The following is a 17,183-nucleotide window of genomic DNA, read 5'->3' as shown; positions in this document are numbered from 1 at the left end:
ACCTAAAGCGACAAGGCTCAGCGCCGGTGGCCAGCCTGGGCGAGGGGAGTTCCAGCCACCCGCGGCGGTTCCTTCTCCGGAGCGCCCTCCCCGCCCCCGCGTCCCCGGCCTCCCGCAGTGCCCGTGACCTCTGCGTTGCCCTGATGTGCACAGTGCTCCTCCAGCACTTGCTTTCCGCGTAGGAAGAAGGGTCCGGCTGAACCAAGTGCGGGTGGCAGCGAGTGGCGCCAGGGGCCGGGGGCGCACGGGGGGCGCGGCGGAGGAGCGCACTCGACACGGGCAAGGTTCCCTGGGGACTCAGGCGGCCGGCCGTTCTCCGCACTTCCTGCCTCGGGACTCAGGGCGGCGGGCACAGCGCGGAGTCTATATCCCACTGAGAGTCGTGCCCTGCGGAGTCGCCAGACCAGCTAGAGACCGATGCACTAGGCGGGACAGGTGTAACTGGCAGCCCCCGGGGGGGGGGGGGCGTCCTGCTTGAAAAAGGACTGCTGTGGGCTCAGGATTGGGCGGGAGTTGGCTCGTAGCAGAGCAGAACTCCGGCTCTTCGGAACGCAGGCCATTCGGTGCGCCACTTTTTCACCGCCGCTGCTGGAGACTTGAGTCCGGAGCCTGGCTGGGAAGATCGCGCCGGGGAACTCAAGAAGGAGCCAGGCAACTCCCCCGCGTCCCCGCAGCCGCCGCCCCTCTCGCGCGCTCCCCTCCCCACTCCCGGGCCTGCGCCGGGGTGGATGAAGTTGCAGCGGAGCCGGTCTTCTCGGCAGCGGTCCGAGCCGCGGTCCTGATGCCTGCTGCCCGCGGCAGGCCTCGCTCCAGCCCCAGGACCTAGGGCAGCTGCGCGCGCGGCCGCCGGCGGCGGCGCCTTCTCCATGCTGCTCGGAGCCTCCTGGTTGTGCGCGTCCAAGGCGGCCGCCGCTGCTGCGCAGAGCGAGGGCGACGACGAGAGGCCGGGCGAGCGGCGGCGGCGGCGGGCGGCGGCCACGGCCACGGTCACGGCCGCGGCGGGCGAGGAGATGGACGAATCTTCCCTGCTGGACCTGCTGGAGTGCTCCGTGTGCCTGGAGCGCCTGGACACCACGGCCAAGGTGCTGCCATGCCAGCACACTTTTTGCCGCCGCTGCCTGGAGAGCATCGTGTGTTCCCGCCACGAGCTGCGCTGCCCCGAGTGCCGCATCCTCGTGGGTTGCGGTGTAGACGAGCTGCCCGCCAACATCTTGCTGGTGCGCCTGCTGGATGGCATCCGCCAGAGGCCCCGTGCAGGCGGCAGCGGAGCGGGCAGCGGCAGCGGCAGCAGCAGTAACGGCGGCAGCCCCACCGCGCGCCCCTATCCGGGCGCAGCCCCCGCGCTAGGGGGCGGTGGCGGGGGCGCGGCGGGCAGCGCCCCAGGATCCCCAGTCTTCCTCCCCGCGGCGGCGGCGGCAGCTGCAGGCACCAGCGGGGCGGCGGGCAGTGCCACCTCCAGCCTGCGGGAATTGGCGGCTGCTGGCAGGAGCGCGCCTCTAGCAAAGGTGGGTGTCTGCCCCGGGGCGCAGCGCCTCGGAGAGTGTGAACGTGTATGGAAGTTTATGGGACCGCGAATGAGGACAGTAGTGAGCAAGAAAGACGGCCAGAGGATGCTCTCCATGTTGGCTCACTCCTTTTCCTTGGTCTTCTTTCTCTATAGTGAGTGGACGAGTGGCCCTGTTTGATTGATACTTACCTCTTGGGCATTTAGGCCCTCAACCCTGTCCTGGGCGCCTCTACTGGCACATCTGAATTTCTTGTTTTCCTCACCTGCCTATCATCCCCTTTCTGTGGAGTGTTTGTCCCACCCCCTGTACGCCCTCTCTAGTGTCATATAGTCCTGGTGCACCTTGCCACCTGTTGTTCACAGCCCACAGAATCAGGGTGCCAGCACTTGTCCTTCTGTGACGCGTCTATCACACCCAGGACTCTTAAATTTTGTTCCCCTCTCTTATCCTGAACGCCAGATTTACCTTCTGAATGGGCTTTCTTGGGTTTGTTTTTGGCCAGCTTAGGCAGAAGTTAGTTCTTAATGTTTTCTGGCTTGGATTTCAAAGAATTGAGACTACTGCCTGCGTATTTGGGGAGAGGGCGGGTGGAGTGTGTGAAGCGGTTTGGAGATGCCGTCCTAACAGGAGTCAGGGCATGAACACGGGAGAGTTCTGGCCTTACTGCTCTGGGGGACTTGGCATGTGCTGTCCCTAAGTTTTGAGTCTCTCCTGGGCTCTTAGTGGGGGCAGGAGTTTATTCCCACGAGGATAGTTAGCTTGAACTTGACTTTGTGCAGCGTTCACTGCTCTGTTCTGGCCAGATAGATCTTGAGGACTTGAGTGATTTGGTTTCTAAAGCTTCTTGGCACTTGCCATTACATGCCATCCACCTCCTTGGGACCATCCTAAGGGTCAGGGGCTACCTAAGCTATGGGATGTTTATTTTTGGGAGAAACAGTTTACCTGTGTTTTTAATTTTCTTTAAATGCAAAGAAAAATGCAAACACAGCACCCACCTAATGGTTACAGATAATATTGTTGATGAATTGAAATGACCAAAAATGATGGTACATAAAACTCTAACATGGATGTAAATATGTATAATTCTGAAATGTTGGGGAAATTTTAGCATCTGAATTACTCAGTAACAGTATCTTTAAGGTTAGGAAGTTAAGCTCTTGAATGTCATACTTTGCCAACTCCTCCCTCCCCATCCCATGAACTAAGAGTAGTCAGAGGACCCCACTAGGAAACATTCATTCTTCAGATCCCTGCTGTGGGAGCATTAAGTGCTTTTTAGGTGCGCCACAGAGTTTCTAAACTTTCCCTTCCTGCTATTGCTGTTTTTATCAAAGTTATTGTAATTATTTTTCACAAAGTGAGTAAGTTGCTTTGTCTTGCCCTCAGAATGGTGTGATTTTGCAGTTGTACTGATTGTGTGTCTATATGCATGTTCCCAGTTCAGGTAGATGACTTGTATCAAGTTCAAGCTAACTATCCACGTGGGAATAAACTCCTGCCCCCACTAAGAGCCCAGGAGAGACTCAAAACTTAGGGACAGCACATGCCAAGTCCCCCAGGGCAGTAAGGCCAGGGCTTGAAGTGTAAAATGCCCTGTCTTGCGGCAGACTTTGGGATTCTGTATCATGTGTGGGTGCTTCAGGACTTGGCAGAGGCGTTGAAGCTTCTAACTTTTCAGTAATAACACTTTAAAAACCACTATTTGGTTCCTACTTGTAGAGACCCACCATCTGGTTGCCGAGGCTGTAAATCTTTACAGGAAGAGAGATCCATCTCCCTCAGAGAGGCTTGTGGATTTCAAATATTAGTTAACAGACCAACACCTTATACAGGACACCACCAGGGCTCATTGGTAACAGGAAATTAGTTTTTGTTTACTAGATTTTGGGGTTATTGGATGACTTTTCCTATGAACACGTTTGACTGTATTATGACTTTTTGTGCGGCAGGGAACGTTCAGAACACATTTTTTTTATGTGTTAATTCAAGCTAATGCTTAGTTGACGAAATATGACTCTTAATTCTTTCTACAGATCCATCTTAAGGAGACTAGATTTGGGTTCTAGAAAGAATCTGCATGAAATCCAATTTTATGTGATGGTTGGCAGAGAGGAAGAAGAATGATGGAGGGAGGAGATTGAAATACCAACTATCTAAAGACTCATCCCTTTGTTTTTTTAATAATCAATGGAAGTATTCTTGGTCAATAAGAAGTTGCATGTTAAACTCATATTGTCACTCTGTCGTAATAACATTTATTTAGGTTTTTAGTGCATAAAATAGGAGTGGGGAAAAGTTATTAATAGAGTATTGCTGTTTCAGCTGAAAACGACTGAGGAAGCTTTCAGTACTACTGGAATTGCTTTGACTTCCATAGCAAAGCTGAATGCTGCTGTGTGTAGTTCAGTAGATGAGCACTCATATTATCATTCAGCAAATCCCACCTAAGCCTGAATATTACGTTCCCTTCGATATAAGTGAGCTCCTGCCTTTGCAATGAAAAGCTCCTCAAGCCCTCTCTAGCTCCAGCTGGAATGTATAAACTTTTAAGGTATGCAGAGAAGGAAATATTTCTTTAGTTTATTTACTTTATTCAGTTACGTTTAGACATTTGGAACGCATCTTGTACAAAATGCCTTGTTTTCTCTTTGTTTTCACTTGCCCTTCATGGAACATTATTTATTTCTCAAACTCTTTGCATTTGTGTCTTTTTAATCAGGTTTTTGGCTAGTGAGAGTGTCACTCAAGCCAGGTTGGTAGAGGCTCTCCGCTCTGCTTTCACCTGGGCAATTGGAGATGAGGCTTCCTCCACCCTGGTTTTTTACCAGTTACTGATGCTGCCCCTTGGAAATTTTATACTAAGTTACAAGTACCTATTGCCTAACCTTAGAACTGTTGGCCTTTTCATTTTACTGTTGCAAATACTTTTAATTATGTGTTGATTCTTAATTTAAAAGTAATCCCCAACAATTGTAATTGCACAGTCATACTATAAGGATGCTAAATGAATGTGAAATTTACTACTCTAACTTGTTTTCACAGTTTTACAGTATAACCATGTAATACCCTAAACGATCATTGATCATGGTGTTTTAAGGAAAATAATCTTTTGAAAAGCATTTAGTGCTTTCAAATGGAATAATTTAAAAGTAGTTTTTAGTATGAGAGCTTTAATATTGTTAAGTATAAGACAGTCTCAATTACCACCTCTACCTGAATGATATTTTTTTCATCTTTTGCTTTTATAAGGTTGTGGCTTTACCTAATGAGACTGCCCGGCCTTTCTGCCAAGGTGCTTCTCTGTAGGTTTGAACTGCCAACCTTTAATTTAGTAGTTAACGGATTGTGAATCCCAGAAACTCCTATATTTAGGCATATACGGCATTTAGTATGTACCTATACTGCACCAGGTACCATTTTTGGTGAACAAGACAGATGAAGGCTCTCATGTGACATTAGAGAGATGGAAGCCCTCTGATCTCTGCTTTGAAGATGGACTGGTGTAAATTCAAACCTCTCTGAGGTTTAAGAGGAAGAACATGTTAAAAAATTAAAGGGCTATAGGAACCTTGGGCAATGCCTTTGATGATATAAAACTTTGACATTATAGACTAGTTATGGTATTGCCATAGAATCTGTTCTGACTCATAGCTGGTCTGTATTGTGTATCTAAAGTGCTACAGGGTATGTTGAGTTTAAATGCATTTGAAATATCATCTGCATCTCTCAGACTATGTGACTGGGATCCAGAAGGGGAAAAAGTCAAAGAAATTGGAGAATCATAAAAATGATGTCTATGTTGAATATTTTACCTTATACACACATATGGAGTCATTTTACAGTTTTAAATATAGGTTATGGCTTTCCTTTGAGTATGTCTAGCTGGTTGGAGTTCCACTTCCACTGTCTTTTTTTCTTAAACCATGGCCATAACTCATGGCTTTTGCAATTATTATTTCTTCTGCTAGGATTAGTAGGAGATCAGTTTAAAAAAGTTTGAAGTCAACAGTTTCCCAAATGTTTGATGTAGATATAATGTCGAATGAATTCCCTGATTTTGAATATCAGTAGTCCCCCCTTATTTCAGTTTCCCCAGTCCTCTATATCTCTTGGGTTCTCTTATGTTTTCTGAGGGTCCCACAGAGACTCAGAGTCATCAAGAAATGACTCATGTGACCGTAGGTGATGCAGACCAGTGTTGGAGAAACTGGTTAATGTTGTAGATGTCAGTTGTGGTATAGCTGGAAAGCGGGTGTCCCCCAAAGAGAGCTAGCGTTGAACTTCTATAAGCCTGTAGTAGGGTGGGGCTTGTATCCCATTGTAAGTCTTTCTCCTTAAATCAGTAACTACCTCAGCACAAAATGAACAGGTAGCCAATGGCTAGGAAAGACATTTTGAATAAACTTTCCACATCACAACTTTTTGTTTGTTTCTTTTAAATGAAGAGAGAACTAACTAATATTCTCTCAAAGATTTGTGAGTGGAGCATCATTATAAACTTAAAGTAACTTTCCCCAGATATTTTATATTCTTGCTCATGCCTAATTTAACAGTTTTACAATCTGCCTTTACATAATTTTTTTAGCTCTCAAATTTCTTTGGCTTATATAATAGATAAAATATTTGGGGACCTCTGTGACTAGTAATAAGAAGTTGCTCTGCCAACCCTAAGGCACATGGTTCTAATCCACCAGCCACTCTGTGGAAAAAAAGACGATCTGTCTTCTCCCTCATGACGTAAAGCCTCTGAAAACCCACTGGAGGGTCACCAAGTTCTGACTCATCAATAGTCTACAACAACAACAACAACAATATAATGTTTAATGAAATCACATAGTTTACCATTATGAGTACAATCTCATAAGTGTGGTTGGGAATAAGGACAAACTAGTAGCTGGTCAGTGTAGGACTGCCTGGTAGGAGTGGACGTAACACACAGCTAACTACCAGTCTTGAGCCTTCAGAGTATATGGGTGTGTTCATCTTTCACACAGCAGAAATGGGGTGCTGGTCAGCTAGATGGGGGCCTGGTTAGAAAGCATTTGCAGTGTGTGGAAGCAAATGCCTATGTTCTTTAGTAGTTGATAGTGGGGCAGTGCATGCCTGAGATTTAGTATTTAGTTACTGAGTGTCTGCTATGGTCACTTTGACTTTTATTACTTCATGGAAAGTTCAAAGTAATGCGGGGAAGTGAGTAGTATAATTGCTCTTTTGAAACCCAGAGAGATAGATAGATATATGGGCAAAGTTGGAGATCCAGGAAGTAACTGAATTAGGCTCTGTCTTCCAATGCCATTCCTCTGTCTTTCCTATTCTGCTCCAATTTATCATTAGGATTTTGTTGTTGTTTGATATTGAATGTGATAAGGACTCCAGAAGAAGGTGCTCAGAAGCTGGAGTGTCTCACTATAAAGCATACAGCTCACCAGATAGTCAACCTTCAAGTGACTGGTGGGTCACAGTGAAATTCTTTTTGATAGATCTGTTTGCAGAAGATCTCCTGGATGTGGAAGTAGGACTTTTCAACATACAATGTTGTGTTTCAGTTTATAGCAGCTAGTGAAGACTCTGAATTTACAATTTATTGAGTGTCTACTGTGGCCCAAGTGTTGAGTCAAGTGATTTAAATATTTCTTATTTATTCTCCACTGAATATCCCATGGGCTTCCAAAAGAACAAACAGATATAGCTTTGAAAGAGTACTGTGTGGAGATAGAGATGACAAAGCTTCCTCTCTCACACTTTGGACATGTAGCTAGGTGCAGCTATTTCTTGCAAAGGGACATCATACTTGGAAAGGTGGAGGGTCAGTGAAGGAGAGGAAGACCCCAATGAGATGGATTGACATGGAGACTTCAGCAGTGGGTTCTAGTGTAGCAGAGGATGGGGCAGGATAGAGCAGGGTTCAGCTTGGCTTTTCATAGCGTTACTGTGAGTCTTACTTGACTCAGTGATAAACAACAACAGTTCAGTGAGCTAGGTGGAGCAAGCTAAGGTTTCTAGCTTTCCTAAGAGGCACACAATTAAAAAGATAAATTTTGGACTGACTAGCTGATGTTGTGGTCAGAGGTAACAAGCTCATTGTACTAGAAACCAATGGCACCTACATAAGCACATAACTACATAAGCCCTCTCTAGTCCTCATGCTTCATAAGCGCAGTTCGCTCTTTGAATTCGAGGCTGCTGTGTTGTAATTCAGGGTGTTCAGATGTCCCAGTGGTAAGGAGCAGTGCTACCAGCCCAAAGGCACATGGTTTGAGACTACCGATTACTCTGTGCGAGAAGGATGAGCAATCTCCTCTAGTGCAATTCACTGCCCCCGAAAACCCATTGGAGGGTCAACTATGGGCAGACTTAATGGAACATAGCAACAATAACAACAATCTTGTAGTTCAGGCTGTTGATTCTATAGGTGATTGCAGTTACTGGGAAGAGCAGTGTTATCTAGGAAGAGTGTTCTAAACAGTAGTTTATCTAAACAGTAGTTTAGAGGCAAGGGCATTGACATTTGTTATGACTCTGGTGGCAAACCCAATGGAAAGGACATGAATAGTATGACTGCATTATTTCCATAAGTTCTAGGGTTTAGAGTTAGTCTTTTTGGGATGGCAAACTAGGTAGCTCTGTATCTGTCATCCACCACCTGCCTCAGGTCTGCAGAGTACCCACTTGTTTGTATTTTCATGGCTATAACCTTTGAGAAGTAGACCACAAATCTTCCTTCCAGGATGCCATTAAGAAGTATGCCCCAAGTTCCTGCCATTCAGTGAGGAGCTCAGGGTGTGGGTACCATTCAGGAACTCTGTTTTGTTTCAGCGAGCTGTGTTAGTACCATTTTTCAGCTCTGTCACTGTTTTGGTTTAAATCTCCACTTCACCCACTTGGTTTCATGTTAGATACAGTGATATCAGGCATACTTTCCCATGATAGTACCTTAAAGCAGAGAAAGGATGGTTTCTTCCCATTGCTTACTATGTCTGTCTGTCTGTCTACCTGTCTGTCTGTCTCTCTCTGTTAGAAAACAATACCTATTTGGTCACTTTATAACCCTTACATTTTATTGGTCTTGTGCTGTGTCCCATACTTGTGTAAGAAACAGTAACAGTAACAGGTCAGCAGGGGTAATGGGATACAATATTGGCTTTGCTTTCTGGGCAGAGGTCCCACCTCCTTCCCTGAAGCACATTATCTATACACAGGGTTGATCCCTGAGCCGACCGAGTAGGATCCCAGGAAGAAGGGAAAGGGTTGGGGATTTATGGCTTAGAGGATGGATGCAGTGTCAGGACACAGGAATATATGGGTTTCATCGGGTTATTAAGTGCTGTAGAGTCAAGTATGACTTACAGTGACCCCGTGAACAGCAGATCTAAACTCTGCCCTATCCTGGGCCATCGTCATCATCTCTGACACACACGTTGCTGCAGTCACTGTGTCAGTCCATCTCATTGAGGGTCTTTTATCTTTCGTGGATCCTCCACCTTTCCAAGCATGATGTCCCTTTCAAGGAATAGCCTTGAGTAGCAACATGCCCAAATTATATGCAACAAAGTTTCTCCATTCTTGCCTCCAAAGAGCACTCTGGCTCTGGCTTCCTCACTTCTTGAGAAAAGGCATACGACTTAACTTTTCAGAACCTTTTTGTCAGTAAGTTAGGGATCATACCTGCCTTTAAAAATATAATGCTGAATTAAGGTTGCATAGCAGAGTACATTGGGGTTGGGGGAGGGGGGGTGTTGGGATCAGGGTCAGAGGGGATTGCATACCAATGAAGAATTTAATCTTTTGCTTTTCAGAGAGAGGAGCAAACTGCGGGGGGGGGCTGTAAAGAAAAGAGTGCAACAATGAATGAATGAAAATCCAAAATATCTTTAAATGTTCATTAAAATTAATAAAATAAACTTTAAAAAATATAATGCTGGTACATATAATTGGCCATCATTTCAGTGCATATTACTAATACAAAATCTCAAAATCTCTTACCACTGATGAGGCAGCCCTGACAGGGTCCATATTACGGGTCATGAATTCATTGCTCATACTATTTAAAGTTAAGGGTGTGTGCTTGTAGATGTGTGTACAGTGGGTCTTGCAGATCTGATATCATGCTCTGTCTTTAGATTCTCGTGGTCGGCCTTTGAAATGTTGGTAGTAGTCGTCGAATTGGCCTCCAATCTGGAACCCCGAATTGGCCTCCAATCTGGAACCCCGCACACAACAGAATGCAACATCGCCCCAGGCTTCCTTGTCTTCCTAAGGCATTACGGATCATACACTGACTGGTTTTTGGAAGTAAATTTCAGACCTTTCTCCCTAGGACTGTGATAACATGTTGAAAACTACTGATAGTGTTGAAAATTACTGAACATCTAAACTGAATGGTTGATTACATCTGTTTCACCTTTATACTGTTTCAAAGTATTACCTTTGCTATCAGAGGCAATGTTCCTACCCTTACAAGGGTGATTAAAGTGAAAACGAAAACAGCTAAACTATAATTTGCTTTTGGAAAAAAAAGGTGAAAGGGGAGAATAATTCTGCTCAGTTGTTGGCACAGTTAGTTGGCTGACTTCGCTGGAAACTACGTAGACCTCCTTAATCTGAATGTCCCAGTAGTTTGTCTACAACTGCCTGGAATTAGGCTGCTCGTGGTACAATTGAGCTGAACAGAATTATGTCCAATTGTGTCTTTGTTCCGGCTTTTGAGGGCCCAAATGCTTGCTGAAGCATGACAAAATTGGGTCTTAATTATGTGGTTATTTCAAGTGTATATATTAATTCAATCTGTATTTAATCTCTGGGTTTGTTGAAGGATTTCCCCCCACTAGTTAACACAATCTCTTTAAAAGTACATCTTTAAAATAAAACATGAGCAAAGATTTGATAGGGTGAAATCCTCTTTATAATACCATTTGAAGAGGCCAAGGTCACTCTTTATCAGATTTTCATTGCTTGGGAGATTTTCAGATTTGATGAATTAGAAATGCATGCCTGATAAGTATCCGATTGGAATTTTAATTAGCTTTTAAAGAATAGAGTTCAGGATGAGGTGTTTGTAGTGGTGAATGGTTTAAAAATCATATGCCGCTCTAACATACAGGTCTTCTCTTCCACATTGAAAGAAATTAGAATAGAGAGTGTATAAAATATTATTAGAATTCTACCCACAATTTGTTGCCTTGTTCTTTAAGCTAAGCTCTGGCTCTCGACAGCTTATGAATATTTAGAACCGTGACGGTCCCCTGGGAGTCCTGAAAGTATCTGAGGGGGGCTGTTTGGTTGGTTATTTCTCTCTCCCGCCACATGTGTTGACACTGTTAGCTGATACGATGGCTATCTGCAAACAGGAAGATATTATGATATTTGCATTTCTACTTAATAGAATGTGTGTGCGATGCTTACGTGAATTTATATGAGTTTAAGTGATTTAGGATTATCTGTAGGAGTCAGGTAAATAGAAGTGGAGAGAGAATTAAAAAACATGCCAGCACAAGGAACAGATGTAAATATGTTGGCGCTAAGGGCATAGAGGGAGGGAATGAAGGGAAATTCACCAACCGCATTCAAATGGTAAAGATGTAGCCAGGAAAAACCAGGGGTTCTTAATGAATTTTGTATTTTTTTTGTTGTTGTTAATACCGTAGATTAAGGGTAGGCTATTTATGCATATCTTGCTTCTGCTTCCTTGAATAAATATCTGAGCCCTTACTCTAGAGACCAAGGTTTACCTGATCCAGGCCATGGTCTTTGCAGTTACTTGCTATGCATCAGAGAGCTGGACAATGACTAAGGTTGACAGAAGAAGAATCGATGCCTTTGAGTTGTGTTACTGGAGAAGAGTCTTGAACACATCATGGACTGCCAAGAAAACAAATAGATCTGTCTTGGAGAGAGTGAAACCAGGTTTCTCCTTAGAGGCTAAGATTTTGAAGCTCTGTCTCACATACTTTGGGCATATGGCCAGGAGGGACTGATTCTTCAAGAAGGACATCATGCGCAGGAGAGGAAGACCTGGATGAGATGGATTGATTCAGTGACTGGGGTAATGGGGGTAGGTGTGTCAGAGTCAGTGAGACTGGATCAGGACAGGGCAGGCTTCAGAGTAATGTACATGGGGTCACTATGGGTCACAGGCAACTCAAAGGCAAATAACTGTATATTCAGCATATCAAAGGCACAAGCAGTTTTTATATGTAATAAAATACAAGTTTTTCCTTTCGTTAAGTGATTAGAAATGCTGTAGAGAAAACCACTAGTGGAGTGGATACTGTTCCTTTCTGTCTTTTAGGGATTTCTAATGAGGAGAGTGACGTCTTTGTGATTTTGAGCTCAGTGGTTGTTCAGCGGGGGAGCTCTGGTGGGGTAGTCTGTAGGGAGTTGTACGGCTAACCCAGAAGTCATGCCTCTCTCTGTGTATTTGAATCTACTATTGGACTCCAGGGGAGAAAAGTGGGTGTCTCCGCCTGTGCAGCTGTCAGCCTTGAAACCCACTGGAGGGCCAACTCAGAGCAAGTGCCTAGTCAAAGGCAAGGAAGGACTTGGAGTTTTTTGAGTTGGTTGTTTAGTGATAGCTCATCTCTTCTCTGGTCCTCATGATTTACAAAGTGCAGACTTCCTAATTCTGCTCTTCAGAGATTTCTCACTTAGTGGAGGGAGTTCTGGTGGCTTAGTGACAAAGATTTATGCTGCCAACACAAAGGCACACAGTTTCAAATCCACTGTCTGGTCTGTGAGAGAGTCTCCTCCTGTGTGACTGTCTGCCTGTGAAAACCCACTCGAGGGTCAGCTATGAGTCGATTCATACTCCATGGTACATAACAACTCACTCGGTGATGGAAGATGAAAATGGTGGGAGATGTCTCCTCAGCTGTTGGGCACTTTCAATAAAAAGTTGCTGCTTATTTTTGGGTTCCTCTGATGTTCCAAATCTGGGAGGCTTGGTCATGCAGGACAGTGTCTGTCAGAGAAAGTGTCTGTCTTGATTTCTTCAGTGGAAGGTCCCTCATCAAAACCCCTCAAACTCTCTGCCATCAAGTCAGTTCCAACTCAGAGCAAACCTCCTTCAGGTTTCCAAGGCTGTGGATCTCAGCAGGAGGCCCGTCTCTTTTGAAGCCACTAGTGGGTTCAGCCTCTGGGTTGGCAGCACGATGAGGACTACCCACCGAAGCTCCTTGGAGGTTCCCTAGGTGCTGCTTTATCTGGAAAGAGGAGGCTTTTGCTGTTGCAGCTGTATAAAACGAAAGTCAAATGTGTGCAGCCTGGTTTTGAAACGTTTGCTTTTCAGAGGTTGTCGCTCAGCACCAGCTTCACCTTAGATAGACATTTATTAACTTTGTCATTTAGGATCCCAGGCACATTCACAGAAGATTGGGCTTTGCTTGTTGCTGTGAGATGAGTGGAGAGATACTGGAGAGAAAGATAAGAGGAAAGGGAGGCTTACACATATTTCAATAAGCGGTTAAAGGTTAAGTAATCTTGTTAGACATCATTAGCCATAATCAACAATTGCTTTTTCTTTCAAGGATTAATTGGTTAATCCTCTGTAGCTTTGGCTGCCAGTGTTGCTGTTTGATTTGTAGGGTTAACGAATTCTTGAACTGAATTAATACAACTTGTGTCCACACGTGTTATCTGACTTGGTTGTGGCAAACCGCACAGGGGCTTGTGTTGACAGGATGTTCTAGCCACAGGTCAGCTTGCTGGACAGACCAGCTTCTTGTTTGCTAGGTATTACTTGTGTGGAGCACTTTAGTTCTGATGGATGTGAACATCATTTACCTGGATGGCATGTATAGCTCATAAATGTTGTTTATGGGGGTTTTGGGTTGTTATGGTTACGTGTTGTTGAGTTGGAACCGACTCATAGCTGACCCTCCAGTGGGTCTTCAGAGGCTGTAAATCTCTTGGGAGATTGTCCATCTCTCTTGTTTGTAGCAGCTGGTGGATTTGAACTACCTGTCTTTGCATTGGTAGTGCAATTCCTTACCCATAAAGCAACTAGCTTTCCCTAAATCTCATATACTTATTTCTAAAAATATGTAGAGACAAGGTGGTGATATTTCAGTTTTTGGTGTGGGAAGAAATGAAGACTTGGGTCTTAGATTTGTTTTAAAAAAGGCATGGTTGCTACTGTTCTTGGACTTTGAAGAAACTTTTAAAATTAGCTTAGTGCTCTATTTTCTGGGCAAGGCTTTAAAGCTAATTTTGAGTGTTATTCAGAGTTGAGGATCATTGTACTTGGAGAGGATGTGTTTAAACACTCAGCTGCTGACCCAAAAGTTGGTAATTAGTACCCCTTATCTCTCTGTGGGAGAAAGATGTGGCAGTCAGCTTCTGTAAAGGTTTACAATTTTGAGCCTTATTGGGCAGTCTTTCTCTCTTATTCAGGGCCACTCTGCGTTGGACTCTTCTGGAAGGCTCACAACAACAACAATAAGTCAGAAGTTAACTAGTGCTTTTAGAGAGGAAGTAACATACAACATTTGAGTAAATCCATTACTGAGGGTTCATTCTAGACTTCCCCTTTCTGTATGGTAACTCCCTTTGTCTACAGTGAGGAACGTGGTTCCCATGCCCTCGTGATGCTTGCCGTGAAGAATATGCCAAATGGATAGTGCTTCTGGGGTGCTGTATGTGGTGACATTGCTGTGGCATCTCTGACATCGCCGTGGCATCTCTGAGTGCTGCTTTTGAACGCTGTCCAAGACTGAGTTAATGTTATTTCAACTCCACAAATATGTATTGACTTCTTACCATGCTCTGTGCTACTACTGTGCTGGGCACTAGTATACATGTTAGTCAAAACTTAGAAAAGATCTTTGTCTTCCTGATGTTTGCAATTAAACACGAATAGCAGGAGCTCTGGTGGCACAGTGGTTAAGTCCTGAGCTGCTAACCAGTAAGGTTGGCAGTTCAAACTCTCTAGCTGCTCTTGGAAGAAAGATATGGCAGTCTGATTCTGTCAGCCTTGGCAGTCCTGTAGAGGAATTCCTCTCTGCTCTGTAGGGTTGCAGTGTGTTGGAATCAGCCTGATAGCAGTGAGATTGGCTTGAGTTTGGTGTATGTAAATAACCAGTAAATATATCATCATAGGTTGTAATACAAGACGGGAAAACAGTGAGCCGCGAGCCCAGTGATAGCGGGTCCCACGCCAGGTTTCCCGTGAAGTCACGAGGTGGTTCTAGATTCAGTTACTCAGCTTATTTTATTCCCCTAAATTTATCTATGTAATTGTTATTTGTGGATACACAGTGAATTCCTTAACTCTTTGTAATCATATTCTGAATTCTTCATAACTTAAAAGTTGCACCTTGCCAGGCTCCCCTCCCCCTTTCACGAGCAAACCTATAGAGATTGCTTGAGTAATCACCACCAGATGTGATAGCAGTATCTAATACAGGCAGAGCATCTGCAATGGGGTGAGCACGTGGCTTGTGGGATTAACATCACCTTGAAAAGGATAACCAACAGAGTCAGCCTTTGCCTATAAAGTTCATGGTCCTCTGGGGTTACCATTGTAACTGGCAGTGATAATCTGGACCAAGTTTGTAGTTTAAACATGTGCGTAATGAAAGGTATATATTGATGAATCATCACACTTCTAAAGAAAGGACTCATCCGATACACTGTTCTTTGGAGTCTGACTCATAAGGGCCGACCATAGCGTTTCTGAGGCTGTAAATATTTCCATGAGGAGACTGTCCATCTTTCTTCCGTGGAGCACATGGTGTGTTTAAACTGCTGGCCTTTGGGTTAGCAGTGCAACATGTAATGCACTATGGTAGCAGAAGTCTTTAAAAGAAGGACAGCTTCCCTAGATTGTTAAGTAGCAGTTCTCATGTGTTCTGACTCTGTGTATGAGGAGAGCAAGCACTTCTGAGGATAAAATTTCTATTTTAAAATGAAGGGTTCCATGGATTTGAGAATGGCTTGGCAATTTTTTCTGGGTCTCACTTCATTACTTAAAATTTGATATTGGGTTCTACAGATTAATCATTGACAGTGTAATAGTAGTCTTACTGACGTTGCAAAGGTTGCTCCTAACTAACTTTTTCAGTCATTCCTTCTTTGAAGACCAATGTATTAATGCCACTGATAATTTGGCGTATTTAATTTTACTGACAGGTTGGCATATTTAGAGATAAGTTGTTGGGTACCAAAATAAAAATGGGCAGCAACCTCAATATTTAACTCATGTGTATTTGCATTCAAAGTTCTTTAGTAGTGTGCATGTTAATGTGCTTGGCTTCTAAGCAAAGAGTTGGAGGTTCAAGTCCAAACACAGGCTCCTGGAAAGAGAGGCCTGCAATCTGCTTATGTTAAATCAGCCAGTGAAAAGCCTGTGGAATGTAGCTCACTGGTGACGGACACAGGATCGCCATGAGTCAGCATCGACTCGCAGCCGTTGGTGGTTGATGTTTGTTCCCAGACAGGTGTGAGATGTCAGTCACAAATACAGCTGCTCTAAAGTAACTGGGCTCTGGGGGCCTAGTGGTAAGAAGCTGCACTATAATTCTAAAGGCACGTGGTTTGAATCCACCAATTGCTCCTTGGGAGAAGGATGGGCAATCTCCTCCTGTGTGATTTACTTACTGCCTCTGAAAGCCTGCCGGAGGGTCAGCTATGGATTGGTTCTGACTCAGTGGTACACAACAACAACAACAACAACAAAGTAACAGAGTAGGTTTTTTTGCACGGAGTTAGTGACTCATAAAATATTGAGACTGCCTCCATAGCTCATGTGATAAAACTTGAGTGAAGAATGCAGAATCTTTCGAAGGTTTTCCGTTTAAGCCAGTTCAGACACCCTCATACCACTGCCCTTTCAGCCTAATTACTGGTGCCACCTTTTCTAAGGGCTTCAAGTAGATATATTTGGTTGAATGCCCTCTTATCACCGATAGAGGCCTGCAGCCTCCAGCCACGTCCTCTATTTTCATTATCCTCTGTGAACCATATTTCTGCCTATACTGCTTTGACAAATTGATAGTCACTTTCTATTTCCACCAAACTTCAGGAACTTCTTGCTTTTTATTTAAGCGCTATCTTTTTATTTTCCCCCTTTTCTTTTTTTTTTTTATTTTATTGGGAAAACCATTTTAAGGATACACAGAGGTGAGAGTTGGGAGCAGAATGGTGAGGATGGGCAGGGATGCAGTTGCAAGGCTGCACAATTTGGGTTGGGGGGCAGGTGAGGGAAATGAAAAGGGTCCAGTGGGGATCAGATGATACAGGGCAATGGTAAGCATAGTCCAATGGTAATGAAACAAACTGTCTTTTTCACTTGTGAGTTTCTCATCTGGGAATTCGGCACACCCTTTCTGGCTTCTTCATGCTCAACACAGGCATTGGTGTGAAGGGGAAAGGGAGGACACTTTATCACCTTACTGGTGGTCTTGGGTTGAAGCTACTTGCCTTCTTGTTCTGTTAGAAGATGTTTTCCTGACATTTACTCCCCTCTGGACTGCAAAGTGTTTTCCAAGGTGGGTCAGTAGGGATGGCTGACTGAACCCTGAGGCTCCATCCTCCTTTGTTTCCTTAACTGGCCATTGTATTTCCTTTTTGTCTCTGGAACTGGGTTCAGGGTCAGGTCTGGACTGCCATCTTGGACATGCTGCCACAGTTAAATGTCATCTAGTTGTAAACAGCTCACAGAGACTCATCAATCCATTG

At 44.4% G+C, this 17,183-nt stretch overlaps 1 protein-coding gene across 1 annotated transcript in view; it reads left to right on the top strand.

Moving 5' to 3' along the window:
- Positions 1–866: 866 nt before the first annotated feature.
- The window catches only part of SH3RF3 (SH3 domain containing ring finger 3), a 588,334-nt gene continuing 572,017 nt past the window's right edge, over positions 867–17,183 (top strand). The window contains exon 1 of the mRNA XM_006883820.1: positions 867–1,505. Within this exon, the coding sequence (XP_006883882.1) occupies positions 867–1,505 (639 nt within the window). The remainder of the gene's footprint in view (positions 1,506–17,183) is intronic.

Source organism: Elephantulus edwardii, unplaced genomic scaffold (genome assembly GCF_000299155.1).
Source record: "Elephantulus edwardii isolate Elephantulus edwardi_28Jun2011 unplaced genomic scaffold, EleEdw1.0 scaffold00030, whole genome shotgun sequence".
Classification (NCBI taxonomy): Eukaryota; Metazoa; Chordata; class Mammalia; order Macroscelidea; family Macroscelididae; genus Elephantulus; species Elephantulus edwardii.
Note: the sequence above shows the minus strand (reverse complement) of the source record. Positions and strands in the feature narration are given on the sequence as shown.